The 21,044-nt window shown below is 44.3% G+C and overlaps 1 protein-coding gene across 1 annotated transcript in view; it reads right to left on the reverse strand.

The window, feature by feature from the left end:
- The window catches only part of shank2b (SH3 and multiple ankyrin repeat domains 2b), a gene marked incomplete at its 5' end in the record, with an annotated part of 73,439 nt that extends 52,612 nt beyond the window's left edge, over nucleotides 1-20,827 (reverse strand). The window contains 8 exons of the mRNA XM_079449717.1: nucleotides 395-472; nucleotides 13,273-13,389; nucleotides 13,973-14,140; nucleotides 15,855-16,006; nucleotides 16,408-16,516; nucleotides 18,136-18,207; nucleotides 19,805-20,008; nucleotides 20,642-20,827. Of these exons, the coding sequence (XP_079305843.1) occupies nucleotides 395-472; nucleotides 13,273-13,389; nucleotides 13,973-14,140; nucleotides 15,855-16,006; nucleotides 16,408-16,516; nucleotides 18,136-18,207; nucleotides 19,805-20,008; nucleotides 20,642-20,827 (1,086 nt within the window). The remainder of the gene's footprint in view (nucleotides 1-394; nucleotides 473-13,272; nucleotides 13,390-13,972; nucleotides 14,141-15,854; nucleotides 16,007-16,407; nucleotides 16,517-18,135; nucleotides 18,208-19,804; nucleotides 20,009-20,641) is intronic.
- Between the last annotated feature and the right edge of the window lie 217 nt (nucleotides 20,828-21,044).

Genomic DNA, 21,044 nt, shown 5'->3' on the forward strand with positions numbered 1-21,044 from the left:
TTCACCCGAATGTGATTCCTACTTATGAAAAGATACCAAAGCATGCAAACAAACATCATAAAATGATGAATTACCCTCAGGCTCATTTCATGGTGTCACATAATGCCTGTACTTACATCTGACGTTCCGTCTAATTAATTAAGAGCTTCTCGTAACTGAACAATAAACAGACTCAAGTTCATTCTGCGCTTTTTGTCAAGGTATTTGTTTCCCGAGGTTAACCAACAAATCGTAATAAACTTTAAAAAATGAACTTGCCAGAAGAAAAATGTCCAGAGCCCTGGAAAGGAAGCCTTCAATGAAACAAGCATAGTTAACATAGCACAGGGATGAATTTGGCAACTGTTGCTGCGGTGGCCGGTGAACACTTCAAATCACGTAAAAAATCACGTACCTGAAAGGACGTTTGTCCACGGTGGTTCTTGACGTCTTTGCTGGCTCCACGGACCAGAAGAACCTTGGCACACTTTTCCTTCAGAAGAAAAAGCAGAAGTGAAATTAGCGTAATTGCTCAATACACAGACTTTTTGTAAAGCTAAACAAAAAATATTCTTCTTAAATTTCCACAAGGTATCAAGAGGTCTCCTATCTCACCCTGATCAAATCGTCTCCAAAGTATCAGACTACTCTCAGCTTTGTGGTCTCCAAACCAAGTGTCAAGCTACAGCAAAGTCAACAACCGAAGAGAAACGAGAGGGGGTCTCTGCGACGTCGGTGTGCATGTATAAATGTGTATGTGAGAATGAAAACTAGAAAGCGAGAGGGTGGGAGGGAGAAGCTTGTGGAACCAGGGCTCTGTAGCTCTCCAGCCCACTATATCCAGCTGGATTCAACAGCCCACCCACGGAATGCCTCACCACTAAATTGACACACAATCGCACACACACACCTCTGTTGCCTATTGCTCCTATCTTGCTTCTAATACTAGTTTCATAGCTGCTGCCAGCCATTGTATAAGACATAATCACATGTGAGGACGATGCTTCTATTCCCCTGCTCGTAAAAATATCATTGGCCTGCATTTGGCACCGGACCAAGCTCCCTGTTGACATGGCGACGGATCGACGCAATGGGTTTATAGGGAACAATCCAGGCTCGGAAACACACCCTTGACGTCCTTAAAGCTGATGAACGGGAGAAATTAAACCGCAAGCGAAGAGATATTTTGACTGTAATAATAACCGGCTGTGCCCAATCAGAGGAAAGGAGCACTTCAAATAATGACCCCATTGGTCAGCGCAGGGTGACACAGAGATACACAATTGATCATACTGTGTGCGACCACCGACCTCAAAGCTTCCAAAAATCAATAAATCATCACCAGTGGTCAAAGACAGGGTCATCGTATGAGAACGTTTATTCATACGTTTTGGGCTGGTGGAATTGTTTTCAAAACTTCTAAGCAAAGTCAATGTCATGGTATTACAGCGATAGTTCACACAAAAATAAAACGTTTGCCATCATTTATTCACCTTCATGTTATTTCAAACCTGTATATGACTCTTTCTGTGGAACACAAAAGAAGAAATGCCTCAGTGGTTTTGTGTCCATACAATGGAAGTCAATGGGGGCCAATGTTGTTTGCTTACCAACATTCCTTAAAATATATTTATAAAATATATCTATTTGTGTCGTGCAGAAGAAAGAACGTCATACAGGTTCAGAATGACATGAGGATGAGTAAACGATGAAATCATTTTTCTTTTTGGGTGAACTGTCCCTTTAAGTCATTGACAATCTTGTGTTACAGCCGTGGTCACCGTTTGCTGTCATGCTATAGAGGTCACAGGGAACACTCCAGTAAAATTTCTGCCAAATACATTCAAAAAGGAAAATGATACAAACCATCCTCAAATGGGCGACTTTTACGTGAGCACAACTCAATATTCTCCTCGATCTAAGTCACAGCATTAAACTGCAGTAATGGTACATATACTGATCCTGTATCATATTTGACCAACCCAAACTCACACTAGGAGGCAAAGAGAAAATAAAACCGCTTGTACTGTGGGATACATAATGAATCTGCGATCAATATGACATTGGAAGTCACAGTAGGAATATTACATTATATACAGGGTAAATGCGACAGTGAATTGCTGTTGCGGTTCCAGCAGACAATGGCGGCCATGCTGTGACCCGGGCAGATACAGCAGACTGAATCTCCCACAGAGCAAACGTGAGGTGATTATCTGCCTGGCTGCTTAATGTTGAGAATGTAATGGCTTGTTGTCCATTCATAAACACTGAATGCTGGTGCTAATAGTCCTGAGCATTCCAGCTTTGTGGTTTATTGTGGACAGAATGATGACAATGGTGAATCATGAACAGTGTAATTACTGGCAATCATTTACTGGCTTACATACAAATGAATATGGCACCGTGAACCTTCCAATGATGTGAACACGAACCTTCTATTTTTTAATATAGATATATGTATCTATATATTCTATTTATTTATTTAAAATAGTAAATAGTTATTATATTGTCGCTGTCCAAATTCACTGTTTTTCAGGAAATGGAAAAAACACTGTGCTTTTTCAATGATTAAATACTGTGTTGTCAAAGTGATTTATTTTATATTTACCTAACCCAGTGACAGACATAAAAGGTGACTAAAAATAATGATTTATGACAAAACGGAATATGGAGTTACAAGATTTCAGAAGCAGCAGCGAAATAATATATTTTAATAATATATAACTAATTATATTACATTATATTTTAATTTATAGCCAAATAAACTTTACTGGAAAGTAAATTTAGAAACTGGGTGTCTTTGAAATTTAATTCTGCTCCTGTAATACATTTCTAAAAAATAAAGACTGTACGGTTCCATAAAGAACCTTTAACATCCACCTTCGTGTAACACAAAGGTTTCTTTGTGAAAAAGGTTTCTAAAGACCATTAAATAGAAAGAAATTGCAATTTAAAAAAACTTTGATTAAAAAGTCTTTTTAAGAGCGTACAGTTGGGTTTTTAAGTTAACCATTTGGCCCTGAGATAACAAGTGTTTCATATCAGTGTTAAGGTTTATTGATTCGTTGAAGCACCAGTACATATTTTACAAGCATGTACCAGTAGGTATTTTAAAGAAAACTAATTCATGAAAGTTACAATCTTACAGTATCAGGCCATAAAACCCCTTTGAATATACCCCTTCAACCTTTAAATATACACCCGTGAACAAAAGTGAAGAGACAATGTGAAAGACTGAGAGAATCCAAAGATGCATGAAAGTTGTGAATAAATCTGGCTTATTCCTGGAGTATTGGGCTTTTTAAAAATGTACATTTACATTTATTCATTTTGCAGACGCTTTTATCCAAAGCGACTTACAAGTAGTTTTTTTATACAGTGGCACATTACTGCAGAGCAATCAGGGGTAAGGTGCCTTGCTCAAGGGCCCTTCAGTCATGACCTGCTGGCACTGAGATTAGAACCGGCAACCTTCTGATCACAAGCCCAACTCTGTAACCATCTTTTTACTTTTTTCAACAGTATGTCCTGTTTCAACTTTTTGCAATAAAAAGGCTCATTTTACTTAAACACCCACAGTATAAATAGTCAATTTAAAAAATAAAAACGTCTCGGTTACGTATGTAACCTCTGTTCCCTGATGGAGGGAACAAGACGTTGTGTCGAAGCCGACAGATGGGGTTCGCCCTTGAGAACCAGTCATCTCTGACTATTTTGAAAAGGCCAATGAAATTTGGCGAATGAAATTTGCATGCCGGGCCCCGCCCCCGGAAATCCGGGTATAAAAGGGGAGCCGGCGTGCTCATTCATTTACCTTGTGTGCTGAGGAGCCTAAAAGCATCTCGTGACTGCTGCAGCGGACGGCTATTGTCGTGGCAAGAAGGACACAACGTCTTGTTCCCTCCATCAGGGAACAGAGGTTACATACGTAACCGAGACGTTCCCTTTCTGTCGGTCTCTCGACGTTGTGTCGAAGCCGACAGATGGGGTTCCTATGGAAAACGCCACGGCAATAGTCGCGTCACAATCTCCAGCGAAGCGACGTTGGCCAGCCTAGGCGAGTCAGACGAAGCGCTCTCGCGAGATTGTAACCTTCCAGTAGGTAGACAGGGGGACCCAGAGCTTCCAAGAAAGATGGGTAGCCCCTGTCCTCTGTCAACTCAGACGGCCCCAATGGCGAGAGCCGTCCGGCCTTAGGCCACTGGGTAAGCGCTATTCCCTCAAGTGGGAGGTGCGCTACGGAGACCACTTCCCACCCTCGGGGGGAATACAGTGGAGAAACAGCATGGTCTTACCGGCAGGGAAGAACTCATGGGAGGTATGTGCGAGAATCCGCAGGGTGGATGCTCACCCGGGGAAGGTCACGAGTTCCGGGGGAACAGCTCATGACGGAATCTCAGACGGAACCACCCTGCTGGGGGGTTACCACGTCTGGAGCACTGAGGTCGGTTAGAGTCACACGTAGATAACTCAACTTGTGCCCGCCAAAGGTGGCAGGCTGCTCCGCCCAGCCCGCTGCCTTGAGTGCTTAGTGATGGATGGAATGCCTATTCTTCGCCCGAGGGGAAAGAAGGGAGGCAGATGATTGCGCACTGACCCCCCCCAAGAGGGGGGCTGGCGCTTGTCGCAGGCGTACGCCCTGCCGGCCGCCGGTCTTACCTGGTGTTATCCTGCAAGACTCGAGCTGACACCGGATCCACGCGGAGGTTGTAGAACCTCGCGAAGGTGTGGGGCGTAGCCCAACCCGCAGCTCTGCATATGTCTGCCAGAGAGGCGCCCCGAGCCAGTGCCCACGAGGAGGCAACACCCCTGGTGGAGTGCGCCCTCACTGCCAGCGGGCACGGGCAATCTTGAGATCGGTACGCCGCCATGACGGCGTCCACGATCCAGTGCGCCAGTCTCTGTTTGGAGACAGCTTTCCCCTTCTGCTGACCTCCAAAACAAACAAAGAGCTGCTCAGAGCCTCTGAAGCTCTGCGTGCGGTCCACGTAGAGGCGCAAGGCGCGTACTGGACACAACACGGACGGGGTTGGGTCTTCCTCCCCGGTGGGGAGCGCCTGCAAGGTCACCACCTGGTCCCGGAAGGGAGTGGTGGGAACCTTGGGCACGTAGCCGGGCCGAGGTCTCAGGATCACGTGAGAATCACCGGGCCCGAAATTTAGGCACTCTGTGGACACGGAAAATGCTTGCAGATCCCCCACCCTCTTGATGGAGGCGAGCGCCGTCAGGAGAGCCGTCTTCATCGAGAGATGAGAAAGATCGGTCTCTCCGAGGGGCTCGAAGGGAGGCCTCTGGAGGCCCGCCAGGACCACATTGAGGTCCCAAGAGGGTACGGAGCGCGATCGAGGTGGGTTAAGCCTCCTCGCGCCCCTGAGGAACCTGATGACCAGGTCATGCTGCCCTAGAGGTTTTCCAGCAACTGGTTCGTGATGAGCGGCGATAGCGGCTACATACACTTTCAGCGTGGACGGAGAGAGTTTACTCTCCAACCTCTCCTGCAGGAAGGACAGCACGTGCCTGACCGAGCAAATCCGTGGGTCTTCTCTGCGAGAAGAACACCAAGACGAGAAGAGGCGCCACTTAAAGGCGTACAGCCGCCTCGTGGCAGGTGCCCTAGCCTGAGTGATGGTCTCCACCACCGCGGGGGGTAGACCACTCAGGATCTCCTCGTCCCATCCAGGAGCCAGACGTGGAGGTTCCAGAGGTCTGGTCTCGGGTGCCGCAACATGCCCTTCCCCTGAGAAAGAAGGTCCTTCGTCAGGGGAATCGGCCAGGGGGGAGTTGTCGTCAGGAGCATTAGCTCCGAGAACCAAGTCCGGTTGGGCCAGTACGGCGCAACTAGTACCACTTGATGCTCCTCTTCCCTGACCTTGCACAGGACCTGTGCAATGAGGCTCACTGGGGGGAAGGCGTACTTCCACTTGTCCCGTGGCCAGCTGTGCGCTAGGGCATCCGTGCCGAGGGGGCCCTCGGTCAGGGAGTACCAAAGCGGGCAATGGGTGGTGTCCAGGGAGGCAAACAGGTCCACCTGTGCCCGCCCGAACTGCACCCAAATAAGCTGGACCGCACGGGGGTGGAGTCGCCACTCTCCACGGGGCGTCGACTGACGAGAGAGCGCATCGGCTGTCTGGTTCAGGTCGCCCGGTATGTGAGTGGCACGCAGGGACTTCGTCACCTGTTGACTCCACAGGAGGAGGCGTCGGGCAAGTTGCGTTAACTGTCGTGAGCGTATACCCCCCTGATGGTTGATATACGCTACGGCAGTCGTGCTGTCTGATCGGACCAGTACGTGCTGGCCCTGCACGAGGGACCGTAGTCCCCTCAGTGCCAACAGAACAGCCAACAACTCTAGGCGGTTGATATGCCAACACAGCTGGGACTCCGTCCAGAGACCCGACACTGTGTGCCCCTTGCACACCGCACCCCAACCCCGTAAGGAGGCGTCGGTCGTTACCACGACGCGCCTCGGGACCTGCCCCATGGGGACGCCAGTCCGTAGAAAGGTCACTGATGACCACGGGGTTAGGATACGACGGCAGAGAGGTGTAATGACGATCAACCTCCTGCCTGTGTGCCACGCTCTCCAGGGAACTCGTCTCTGTAGCCAGTGCTGCAGCGGTCTCATGTGCATCAACCCGAGGGGAATTACCCCCGCCGAGGACGACATGTGGCCCAGGAGCCTCTGAAAAAGTGTGGAAATATCGCACCTAAAATCTACGATCTGGCCGTAAGGAGTAATTCATACATTCCGTTAGCATGTAACAGGTGTTGCATGAATGAAATGTGTCACGCGGACGTCATTGATTGCTTGGAGGAGTTGGAGATGCAGTGTTCTGATGATATTTTGGTTGATGCAAGGAATGACTGTGGGGCTGTCTTTAATCGGAAAGGCCTTCATTTTATTCATGTTAATGCAAGGAGCTTACTACCTAAACTTGAGGAGGTCAGACAACTTGCAAGAACCTCTAAAGCTGCTGTGATTGCCGTGTCAGAAACCTGGCTTGATGGATCAATACAGGATGTTGAAGTCGAGCTTGCGGACTACTCCATTTATAGGCACGATCGGAAAAGAAACGGAGGAGGAGTGTGCCTATTTATAAGGAATGATTTGTCATATAACCCGCGGGCCGATCTACAGGTGGAAGGTTTGGAGACTGCATGGATTGAACTGTTGCTTCCTAAAACTAAACCCATTATTATCTGTGTTTGTTATAGACCCCCTAAGCAAACGGATTTTTATGAACTTTTTGAAATGGTCTGCTATAAGAGTAATGTATGTATGGAGAACGAATGTATTCTTATGGGGGATTTTAACACAAATGTATTACAGCCTCATAAGAGTAGTCTGAAAGAATCTTTTTTAACTTTTTGCAAGGTGTCGGGCCTAAAACAGTTGATCACTGAACCTACTAGAGTGTCTGTTAACAGTCAATCCCTATTAGACTTAATATTAGTTTCAGAACATAAAAATATTTCTCAATCAGGCGTCCTTGATATTGCTTTGAGTGATCACAGTGTTACTTATTGCACTCGTAAAATATCTAAATCACTATTGAAGACTGGTAGCCATAGTTCAATTAGATACAGATGTACAAAACATTATACAGCTGAGGAATTTAAAGAAATGCTTTCTAGGAGGGATTGGTCAGATGTTTTAGAAAGCAATGATGTTGATGGGGCCTGGACTTTGTTTAAACAGCACTTTTTAGAAACTCTTGATAATGTTGCACCAATGAAGGAAACCAGAATTAAACAGAGAAGTGCAATTTGGATGACTTCTGATATTTTGGATCTTATTAGACAACGGGATAAATGGTTTAGAAAGTTTAAGAGGTCAACGTTGTCTTGTGATTATGATAAATATATATATTTTCGTAATCAGGCTAGTTACAAGGTACAGAAAACAAAGTCTGAATTTTATGCTGATGCTATTACGGCAAATTCACATCAGCCTAAAAAGTTATGGAAAGTTCTCACTGATATAGCCGTTAAAGGAAAATCAAAATCTAAGTCTGTCAATATTGGGTTAGTTATTGAGGATAAAATGATTTCTGACAAACAGCAGGTTGCTTGCGTTTTTAATACTTTTTTTACAACAGTTGCTGCCAGTCTGGTTGATAAGCTGCCGAATGTGTCAGGTAGATATGGCCCATCATTTGTAAACTCTTTTTATAAAAACAAACATGTGACTCCTGATGTTTTTGAAATTGATCCTGTCTCAGAGGAAAGGGTGAGATTGTGTCTATCCACTTTGTCAATTAACAAAGCTACTGGACAGGACCTTATTCCACCCAGATTTTTGCGCGACAGTGCTAATGTAATTTCTAGGATACTCACCCATATAATAAATTTGTCTTTAAGTCAGGGTATCTTCCCATGTGATATGAAAAGGGCCCGGGTAGTCCCCCTTTTTAAGAAAAATAGTAGATCAGATGTTGGTAATTATAGGCCTGTATCAATTCTGACAGCCATATCAAAGGTTTTTGAGCGTCTTGTGTATGAGCAGGTGGAAGGGTACCTTGTCAAACATAATCTGCTGTATGAACTGCAGTCAGGATTTAGAGCAGCATATTCGACTGAAACCTGTCTTATTCATTTATGTGATTATGTTCGACAAAACTTTGATGAAGGAAAGTATGTGGGTATGATGCTTCTTGATTTACAAAAAGCCTTTGATACTGTAAATCATGCAATTTTATTATCAAAGCTGCAAAGTATAGGCTTCAGAAATGCTGCTGTGAAATGGTTCACCTCTTACCTCACTGGAAGAACTCAATTTTGTGATGTTGAGGGGACCATATCAGATTCTCGAGATATTACTTGTGGGGTGCCTCAAGGTTCAATCCTTGGCCCCCTTTTATTTTTAATTTATATTAATGACATGCCAGCTGCTGTGAAATGTAAGTTGCTTTTATATGCTGATGATTCTGCATTGTTGGTCTCTGGGGATGACATCAGCGAGATTGAGAAGACTCTGGGTAACGAATTAAATAGTGTCAGCAAGTGGCTTATAGACAACAGGCTTTCAATACATTTGGGAAAAACTGAGTCCATTTTATTTGGAACAAAAAAGAAGTTGTCTAAAATGAAATTGCTTAAAATCAAATGTAATGGCACTGAAATAGTGTCTCAAGAAAGTGTTACATACTTGGGGTTAACATTAGATCAGTCATTAACCTGTTCATCTATTGCTGACAAAATACTATCCAAGTGTGCAGGTAAATTGAAATTTTTCTATCGCAGAACAAGGCTTTTTGATTTTTCTATCAAGAAATTACTGGTTGTATCATTAATTCAATGTCATTTCGATTACGCATGCTCAGCTTGGTACTGTGGATTATCAGTTAAACTTAAAAACAGACTGCAAGTGATGCAAAATAATGTTATCCGCTACCTGTTAAATGCACCCCCTAGGACTCATGTTGGCAGAGATGCTTTTAAAAGAGTAGGACTGTTGCCAGTACAGGTTAGGGTGGAGCAGTTAAAGCTGAATCATATGTATAATGTCATAAATGGTTCTGCTCCCAAATATTTACACTCCAATATAAAAATGGTTCATACACAGCATTACCATAATACTAGGGCCAGTGTCCGTTCTTGTAAAGTGCCCAGAGTCAACAATGCAGCTGGAAGTTCTTTTTTTTATACAGGTATCATGTTGTGGAATAATTTACCAATTTCCCTCAAAATGGTAAATACCAGAGGGACTTTTAGATATCATGTTAAGGCCCTTTTAGAGAGTAGAGTAGCTGATCTTTTTAATTAGTGTAGACTGATTAATTTATGTGATTTATGATTCTCTGATTTTAGGATGTTGTTGAAATCCGGATGCTTTGTGTAAATGCTTTTGTCTCTGACTTATATTAGGTCTTTGTTTTTTGTGTGAAATGGTTTTCCACCAAGGACCATGTTGGAAATAAGTGTTTTACACTTTAACATGTTATCCTTTGGATTATGTATGTTTGGCAATCCATAAATAAATCAAATCAAAAAAAAATCAAAAGGGGGACCGCTGGTCGCTGCTTGAAGAGTTTCAGGCAGTTCAGCACTGACTGTGCACGCTCTGTCGTAAGCCGCGCCGTCATGGAGACAGAGTCGAGTTCCATACCGAGAAAAAAGGAACTCTGCGCAGGGGAGAGTTGGCTCTTCTCTCGGTTGACCCGTAACCCCAAACGGTCTAGGTGCCGGAGCACCAGATCCCTGTGTGTACACAACAGTTCTCGCGAGTGTGCTAAGATAAGCCAGTCGTCGAGATAGTTGAGTACCCGCACACCTCTCTCCCTGAGGGGAGTGAGGGCGGCTTCCACGACCTTCGTAAAGGCACGTGGGGACAGGGACAGACCGAATGGGAGGACCCTGTACTGATATGCTCGCCCCTCGAAAGCGAACCGTAGGTACGGCCGGTGACGAGGGAGAATCGAGACATGAAAGTACGCGTCCTTCAGGTCGATAGCCACGAACCAATCTTGACGCCTGACGGACGTCAAGATGCGCCTCTGCATGAGCATCCTGAACGGCAGCTTCTGGAGGTGCCTGTTCAGGGCACGCAGATCTAGAATGGGGCGCAACCCTCCACCTTTCTTGGGGACGATGAAGTACGGGCTGTAGAACCCGCTGGACATCTCGGCCGAGGGGACGGACTCGATCGCTCCCTTCGCCAGAAGGGTTGCCACCTCCTCCCGCAGCACGGGAGCATCTCTGCCTCTGACCGAGGTAAAGAGGATGCCCCGAAACCTGGGCGGAGGTCTGGCAAACTGGATCGAGTAGCCGAGACGGATCGTGTTCTCCAGCCACCTTGACGGTCTGGTGAGTGCTAACCAAGCACTCAAAGACTGCGACAGGGGCACTAGAGGTACGATCTGCTTCATCGCCCCTGGGGAGGGCGGTTCGCAGGCTAGCGGTGCCGGCCCCGCCTCGTGGCCTGGCGGCGCAGCTCAACGCACCGTCGAGGTGAGAGTGCTGAGGGCTGCGCAATTTTATACTCGGCCTTGCGTGTCGCCACAACGCAACGTCGAGTTGCCGAACACCGTCCTGCGGAGGGTGAGTGCGGCTGAAAGGGGGACCCAGAGAGAGAGACTGCTCTTTTTGTGAGGAAGTGGGCGCTAGGCCCTGAAAAGGGCCTAGCAGATGTTGGGACGGGGCAGGGACCGTCCATTTCCGACCCGTCAGCGATGGAATGGCTGGGGTCGGGCCCGATCTCGATCTCGCCGGGTCCGGCTCGTCAGGAACGCTTCTGCTTCCGCGGCGGCTGCTGACGAGACGGTGGTCGCTTCCTGTCCGTCCTCTTCCGGGGGGCCGCCTGAGGAGGGGGCACCGTAGCCGGAGCTGACGAAGAGGAAGGCCGGGGCTGCTGGGAGGCAGACGTTCCACGGGACCTCGACGGCCGAAAGGCGGTCGGGTCGCGGCGGGGCAGGATGTGCTTAATGGCCTCCGTCTGCTTCTGCACTGCCGAGAACTGCTGGGAGAAGTCCTCGACAGTGTCACCAAACAGCCCTCCTTGCGAGATGGGAGCATCGAGGAAGCGAACTTTCTCGGCTTCACGCATCTGCGCAAGGTTTAGCCAGAGGTGTCTCTCGTGGACCACTAGTGTGGACATCGCTCGACCCAAAGCTCGCGCTGTCACCTTCGTTGCCCGGAGGGCAAGGTCGGTGGCAGCGCGGAGCTCCTGCATAATCTTCGGGTCGGTCTTACCCTCGTGGAGCTCTTTCAGTGCCTTGGCCTGATGGACCTGCAGGATGGCCATGGCATGAAGAGCTGAGGCAGCCTGTCCAGCAGCGTTATAGGATTTCGACACCAGCGATGCCGAAACCCTACACGGCTTGGACGGGAGTCTAGGTCGAGACCTCCAGGTGGCCGCCGTCTGCGGGCACAGGTGCACCGCGACTGCACGTTCAGCCTGGGGGACATCAACGTAGCCTCTAGCTGCCCCGCCATCGAGGGAAGAAAGGGCGACAGAGTCAGCATGACGGGAACGAGCCGAAAAGGGGGCGTTCCAAGTCTTGCTGAGCTCCTCATGCACCTCGGGGGAAAAAGGTACAGGGGGCGTGCGCGGCTTGGAGCCGCGCTCGGACCCGATGTACCAATTATCCAGCCGCGAGCGTTGGGGCGTGGGCGGTGCGGTGCACTGCAGCCCGATGCTCGCGGCGGCCCGATAGAGCATGGCTGACATCTCGACGTCTGCCTTTTCCTGAACTCTATCTCCGGGCGGAGACGGCTCGAAGGAATCGTCAGGGTCGGATGCCAGGAGGTCGCCCTCCGATGCTGCGAGGGACATCTCATCGTCGTCACGCACCGAGTCCGACTGCGTGACGAAGGAGTAAGACGGTGTGGAACCGCCTTCCTGGGAACGGCCAGACGAGCGAGTCGGGGCGTGAACGGTCCGCGAGCCATCGGCTGACGGGTTTACGCTCACGGAAATCCCCATGCCACCCAAGCTGCTCGCCGCTGCTGACGGCGGGGCTGTGGCCACCGCGGTCGCAGAGCGGGAAGCAGACGAGGTGGTGGCTGGCTCTTGAAAGAGCGCAGCCACCCGTGACCGCAACTTCTGTATCGCCATCTGCCCGCAGTGCGGGCAGGATGACTCCACGAATGCTGCCTCAGCGTGTTGGACCCCCAAACACCTGACGCAAGCATCGTGTCCGTCCCCCTCCTCAATGAGGGAACCGCAACCACGAGAGCAGCGGGACATGCCACGCTGAGAAATTTGCTCTTTTAGAATATATCTCTTTCAGAAACACCTCTGGAACTGCTGAAACGCCGGGGGGATGATCGCTCGGAAGGGACAATCCGCTGCACCACGTCAGGAAATCAGCTGTCGTAGTCATTCGATGCATAGGCTCCGAAGAACAAAAGGTAAATGAATGAGCACGCCGGCTCCCCTTTTATACCCGGATTTCCGGGGGCGGGGCCCGGCATGCAAATTTCATTCGCCAAATTTCATTGGCCTTTTCAAAATAGTCAGAGATGACTGGTTCTCAAGGGCGAACCCCATCTGTCGGCTTCGACACAACGTCGAGAGACCGACAGAAAGGGAACTGAATGGTCTCTTAATCTTTCTCCATGGCCGTATTCTACATTACTTGAAAGAAACCTCACTGCCCTCAATCTTATCCCTCTGGCTCTACCGCCACTGATCTCACCCTTAAAACTGTATTGATCTAGAAAGAGAAAACAATGTTTTTAAAAATTCTCATATTGACAGAGGATCCATTCTGTGACGCCAGTGGCCTCGGCTCATCGACTGGTTAAATGGAGCAGAAGTGGGATAATTTGAGGTACAGTGTGATAACATACCTGTTTGTAGAGGGCGCAGATATGAAGCGCCGTATTACCAGATGCATTTTCAACTCCCATGTCTGCTCCGTAAAACAAGAGATGCTCCAGATGTTGAACATGGCCGTATCTGCAAGCCTAATAAATAAGAAAATAATGACTATAGTTTAAGTGTTTAAGTTTTAAAGGAAAACTTTCAACTAGACATCCGCAGCTCTACTGAACGTAAAAGCTTTTGAGAGTGTATACAGTTCGACTGATCCGAAAGTCTTTTAAAACATAATTAAATCTCTGGTACACTGTCATCTCATATTTGTCAAAGCCCTTGTTTTGAAAGTGGAAAAGGATAATTTTAGAGACAGAGTAACATCAAAAACACAAATCATTTGACTGACAGAGTAATAACATCCTGTAGTCCACCTATCACAACACTAGATGTCAGTACGCTGTCATAACAGACGGGCATGTTGACGGGTTCATTTGAAACCAGTTTGATCTTGTCACCTGTCCAATAATTAAACAAAGCTGCTGTCGTACAAAGCTAAAGCTCTATTATCACCTCTTCAATACAACTACTTTCTTCCCTCCCCTGCGCATATATTACACCCTAAAAATGTTTTATCACACTCAACATTTTTAGCTGAAACTTGAAGAAAATGTACTTTGTTTCTCTATCGATAACCACCTAACTTAATACTCATAATGTGAAAGAGAGCGCCACCTGGTGGATTTCGTGCCAAACGTTTTCATCGTGACAACCGACGCTGGCGTGGGCACGCAGGAGTACCTCGCAGCAGCTGGGGTCTCCCCCAACGGTTACCGTATGGTAGAGAGGAGTCAAACCCTGCCTGTCTTTGTAGTCCGGAGACGCTCCCAAATCCAGCATCGCCTGTGAAGAAAAGACACAGTATTAAAGTGATAGTTCACCGAACATAACAAATCATTTTATTTACCCTTATATTGTCCAAAACCTCTCTGACTCTTTCTTCTGTGAAACACAAAAGATGATATTTTGAGAAATGTATCCGTGGTTTTTGGAGGTCAAGCTGAAGTGTTTCTACTACTTGCATATGTTCGTCATACATAGAAACACATTCTAAAAGCAATATTTGCTTGATACCATGTTTATGAATACTGTAAGTATATGTGCGTATTCAGTATATACAGACTTGCAGAGAATAAAATCATATCATTGATTTTTCATTCCCATCTATATTGCAAGTGATGCGGCAAACGCTGCAGTAATAATCGCTGAAGCCATATACTGCTAATTCACAACTCACAGACAGCTTCATTGATTACAACACGGCCGCGTTTATCATCACATCACTCGCTTCTATCATAAGCACAGTCTGAGACGAAATTTGATAAGAAATTTGTTTCCAAACGAATTTTTGTGCAGATAAAGCAAGTGATGAAGGACTTATAAATGAGGAAGAGAATACAGACAGAGTACAATAAGGCGAGATAAAACAAGAAAAAGATATGAGATAACAGAGAAAGATGTTTCAGGAGATTAAAATGTGGGTGCGCTTCTCATCATCTTCTACATCCCTAATACATGAAATGAACTTCATCATTAAGATGTCAAAAACACAACAAACATAAACTGACTTAGCGTCATAGAGGTGATTTATAGAAAATTGTAAAAGCAAACAAAGTTAGTTATGCCCGTGTGAATTCTGTTTGTGTTAATTGAATAATTGCTTAATTATTTTAGTCAATTCACAGTGTGGTTGCTCAATGATGTTGTTTCGATGAACACAGAGAAAGATATTTGGAAGAATGCTTTTAACCAAACCGTTCTTGGCCACCATTGACTACCATAGTGGGATTGGATTAACCCGAGGGTGAGTAAATGATTAAAGAATTTTCTTTTTGGGTCAACTATCCCTTTAACTTGCAAAACCCACAAATTTAAAACCTATGTAAATATGTATAAAATACAATTCATACAGTATTCATGAAAGCAAATCTAATAATACACAACAAAGCAATTACACTCTATGAAAATAATCCATGTCTCCGGGCAACATTTACCAAACTGGCATGCATACGTCCAGATTTAAAACATGCTGATATACCTTTCATATATAACCAGGTGAGCAATTTTATAACAAAATCACTACAAGCTCTTTTTATCTCCCTCTATAATTACAAAACCCGGTAATTGAAGGAAATCTATGGCTCCAACACATTAAAGTGACATAAACTGAGATTCTGCGGGATGGCATTCATAAATAAACAACAAGCAATGTACTGCGAGCGCAATGGAAAAAAGAACATTGTGTATTACTACTGAGATTACAAAACAGCAGCACATCATCAGCAGTTACACAGTACTGTATGTCCGACCGTTGTCGAGGGAATAAAATAATATTGAAGCTTTTACTTTAAAACAAAACTAAATAGCAAAATTACAAACTACTTTTAATTTTTTTTTAAAGCAATAATTAATAATGTCTTTTCAAGACACTGTGAGGTCTCTAAAGCAGTACAATTCTGCCTCTCTATACAACAGCAAGTGTTTTTTTAACAAAACTAAATTGACAATAACAGAAGCCATGAATTCATATGGCCATTTGGGATGAGGTCAATATTACCTTAAGAGCGATCTGATTCTTAGCCCTGGCAGCTTTATGGAGGGCAGTCATTCCATCCCGAGAACGGAAATCTAAATGGGCTCCACCATTCTTCAAAGTCATTATAACCTCCACCATATTGTCCAGGTGGGCCGCGAGAGTTAGAGGCGTCTCTGCAGAGCAGGAGAACAAAACAAGCACATTACACTGTATGAAATAAATCTCTCAAAGATTCAAGAAACATAAAACTCACAATCATTAAATTAATAGGAAAATGTATTATGGAACAGAATATTTAATACTCAACTTATTTGTTTATTAATTTAAAAATTTGAAATACATTATATTCTGTATGGTTGCGATTATTATATTAGCTTAAAAAAAGAAACTTGCTTCAGTGGCGAAGCTAGGTATTACATTTCAATTTACGAATAACTAGTTTATAATTATATGAATAAATGTGAACGATGCATTTAAACATCAAATAAATAAAATGATTCATATCAAATTTAACATGAATTGTTTGGGTTTGTGTTTTGGAAATAACTTTTTTTGAGTTTCTCAGATCCCCTACCACCAGTATCCGCGTCCTGATAGTTGGGGTCCAACCCTTTCTCCAACAGCTTGGCGACTTTGTCCACCTGGTGATGTTGGATGTATTCCATAAATTTTCTCAGGTTGACCTACAAAAATGAGTAAGGGCAAAAGATTTAAAGAGAGAGATATAACCAATGAGGTTAAACTCGAAACAATGACAGCTGATTGAGAAGTGAGGGGCCAGAAAAAAGTGATGACAAGGACAGAAGCAAACGTCTGACAAGAGTGTGAAGGGTCTCAACTAACTTCCTCATGTTGAGAACTCTGGGACACACATACAGCGATACAAGGCTGGATAAAAATAGATAGGAGAGCAGCTCCCAATACAGATACATCAGAGAGAGAGAGAGAGAGAGAGAGAGAGAGATAGAGAGCAGCTGTGAGAGAAAGACCATTGGGAAAATACAGTATGGTGCATTACAAACACAGATCAATACATGTCATACACTAATGCAAAACACACACAGGGAAGATGTCTCGTACATGTTATAAGTGGCACAACGTATTAGGTGTTTGCATTATTTAACTTTTGGATCCCATTTAACCAATGCTAGTGTTCAATAATTCACACTACAACACCAGCAAATGGTTCTAAACACATTAAGCTAACTACAAAAAAAAAGGTGTCACGTACGGTGTTCAAGACCATTGTAAAAGAAAAATTCACCTCTAAAAAGGTACACCAAATGTACACCAATGTCTTTCTATTAAAAACTAAAAATTAAAAGTCAAGAATATTATCCAGAATAACTCAACATGAGTACATTATACTGTAGGTAATACCAAGGGGTCAAGTAGAAATAGCTTTTATTTTCTATTTCGTCTTATGAATTAACTAACAAGTAAATTATGAAACAAGGTAACAACTGCACGTTTAGTTTAGCCAGAGAGTAAAAAAAATGCAATTCCATGTGAAAATGCTACAATGTGATGCCTCCAAGCATTTATAATGCCTCAGAATTCCATCAGAATCGATTCAGTGGACTGACATGTTACGAAACAATCGTGTATGCAAAGGCTGCTTCAAACCCAGGTGACTTACAAAGCTCTAATATAATAACTTATTAAGGGAGCCTGAGAGCTCAAAGCAATGAGAAAGAGAGCGTTTTAAATGCTGAGGGAAGCAGAGCAAGGACGGAAGATAAATAGGCTAAGCAATAAACTCAAAGACACAGAGCTCAGCATAGGACACACAGTGCTGGAAGAAGTCGGCAATTAAAAGTCACTTCAGAGCTTCGGGGTTGCTCCTGGGAGGGAGGGATTGGGGGGTCACAGAGCGTCCACAAACGATGTGCAAAAACGCTATGGCGAAAACTGGCTAAAGCGTGAAAACATCAACATCTACGACCGTCTCCAGAAACTCTGCTAGGTCCAAAATATATGCAAATGTACCGGTCTGCTGCATTATTTATCGGGACGGCTTGCAATTGTTGTGCGTTAGATATTCATTCCTAGCAAGTATAGAAAGCAAGATTCTGCGATTCTTAATGTTATGTTTCCTGTTTTAACTGTCGCTGTCCCAAGACATGCTCTTTTGCTCGCAATTAAGCAAATGGCTTTTATTTGATATGTATGTAAAATAGGCCATTATCATAACGGAAAACAAGTTAACCACCAGCTGGGTCTCAAGAAATAGACACGTTTTGAACAAATATGCATAGTAGGCTAATCTACATAAGTCAGCTGAAATTGAAATAATACTCACCTGCGTGTGGAGTTTCTCGATCTGTTTTTCATTGACGTTTGGCTGCTGGTACACTCTGCTCTTATAACGGAACTGGGGATTAAATCAGAGGGGAAAACAAGACATGTGAAAATGTCAAATGCTTTTGTTATACTGTATATGTAAGGTTACAGACAGGAAGACAACAGAGGGTGGAGTGTAATATATATTTAATCAGCAGAATGGAACGAACTCCAGATACAATGGTGAATAAACAGATTTAGAGCTGGTAAGAATGACTTAGCTTGCAATATAAAGTCTCTATGAGCATGGATGGAAGATGACACGAAACTGATGATGAAGACGAACTTGAGGATCTAGATGATGATGAGGATCTAGATGATGATGATGAGGATCTAGATGATGATGATGAGGATCTAGATGAGGATCTAGATGATGATCTAGATGAATCCTGTTGCTATTGTCTTACATTTTTATGTGTAATATATTTTACAATCGTATCTAAAGCAGGCTCAGGCCAAAGAAAACAATTATACCAGGCAATGACATCTTCTTTCCGCTATTAAAGGGTAACTCCACCCAAAAATGAACATTTTGTCATGAATGTCTAGTTGTTCCAGACATGCATATGGAGCTTCAGTCAATGGTGCTTCAGAACTGTTGTTTGCTAACATCATTCCAAAATATCCCTCTTTGTGTTCAACCGAACAAAGAAATGTATACATGTCTGGACCAACTAGAGGGTGAGTATTTCATGACAGCATTTTTATTTTTGGTTTCCCTTTAAATAAGTATGCCTGTAACAACAATCTGATAGGATGAAATTTCTGCAAATTAACGTATGTTTCATTATAGTCTGTTTGCAGCTCTCCGATGTGTTGATACTTCCATGATCATATCAGAACCTTGGGCTTAAATGTACATACAGAAGTACAAAGGTTGTGTTACAGCAACCTCACATCAGTCTTTAACACAGAGAACTGAGAATGGTTGGGTAAGTCATCACATCTAAGTCTTATAGCAGTGTATTGGTATAAATAACTGTCAAACCCATTCTGTCACCCTTAACAAACGTCCACGCAACAAATGTGCACGGTGAGGGTACCATGTTTGTTATACTACATGTAATTTTCATTTCAATTACTTGATCATCATTTAGTGACCTATGTAACAAATCTACATGACTCTTTATTTGGAAAACAAAACATGTTTTTAATGTTCTCGATGCTTTTGATTTCAAAGAAAGCATATATTGACCTGGGTCTGTTAAGAAATACAAAAAATGCCATTAAAGCACAAACAAATTAGTTCCTACACACTAGAATTAACATACTGTGTAGCCACAATTTATATTTAAAGGGATTATTCAACCAAAAGTCATTCAAAGATTCAACCAAAAATCTAATGAATGTCATCATTCGTTCACCGTCATATCGTTTAAAACCTTTTCATTACTTTTTCTTCTGTGAAACAAAAGTCTCAGTGAAAAGTCTCAGTGGTTTGTGTCCACACAAATCTTTCCAATAGGTGAACTACTGTACTGTATTACTTTCAAAGAGACACAATTGTTTAACAATGAGCAAATTACTTAAACACTAACAATAAAAGTAATAAAAATAGCTACTATTAATAAAAGAAGGTTTGTGTCACAGTTTAGGATGCAGATTCACAGACTTGGGCGGCACATTACCTCAAGTGTAGGAACGCCCATGTTGGTGGGCAGCGGATAATCTCTCAGGGGTCTTTCCTCCTCCAGGAAACCACTCTCTCTCCCATCCACCGCAGGCTGGAACAGCCCATAGTTCAGCACATCCCTCAGACTCTGTGTGAGCGTACACAGGATCTGCTGCTTAGCAACCCATACTGTGGCATCGGAACTGAACTTCATGGATTTCTGGCAAAGCCACGGAAGAGGGATGTACAGAGAGGGAGACAGTGAGAGAGAGACAGAGATATACTCTATCAGGCCAAAGCAGGTGTGCAGATTAACAAAGGAAAAACAATTGTGTGCAATAATGTACGCGCAGGAAAACAACAGAAGATTCATGAAAACACAGATGATGATTTTGCCATTAAATGGCATTGATTGAATACACAAAATACAGACAAAATTGCATTGCAAAAACAAAAGTAAAGGTTTGATTTTTCCTGTGCTCCACGTATAATGTTATAGATAAAGTGCTTTACCCAGTAAACTACTAATTTGACAACTTCCAACCTGTGTTAAAAATGGCTCTACGTCACAATATAAAACGTCTTTCGTTTAAAGCATGACAATGTCATTTTTTAACTAGGTCAAACAATGCTCTCTCCCAGCTGCATACGTTCCATTGTTTTAATCCACTAAAACCCAAACAGCTCTCAAGAGAAGACTAAAACTGTAAAAGGGAAGCAATTTACTGTAAAAATATAATTTAGAGAAATCCACATGGCCCAGCAGCCTCGAGCTAAGCACCAGTGTGTGTGTGTGTGTGTGTGTGTGTGTGTGTGTGTGTGTGTGTGTGTGTGTGTGCATGTGTAAACGCACGGACTGCTGCAGGTCAGGGATGACCACACAGATCAGCAGCGGCTCTCTCAGGCTGTTGTCCAGTCGGCCACTGGTAGGTCGATCCAGCCTGGGAGACTCGTCTCTGGAGCTGTCGGAATCTGAACTCGCCGAGTCAGAGAAACTCTGAGCCATTTCCTCCTCACTGGACATGGGGCTCCTCGGCATGATCAACTATGTATAGATGGAGACAGAGAGAGAGAATGAGAGAGAGAGAGACGTCCATCATAAATTAAATAGCAAACACAATGCAAAGACAGTGAAACTTCACTTTAAAAAATCTCCATCGAGAACCATAAAGAATCTCACAAAACCCTAAATAGGATAATATTTTAAATTTCATGAAAGAAATTCTTTTGAAATTGTATTTCATTTTGCTTGAAAA

Source organism: Barbatula barbatula (genome assembly GCF_947034865.1).
Source record: "Barbatula barbatula genome assembly, chromosome: 25".
Classification (NCBI taxonomy): Eukaryota; Metazoa; Chordata; class Actinopteri; order Cypriniformes; family Nemacheilidae; genus Barbatula; species Barbatula barbatula.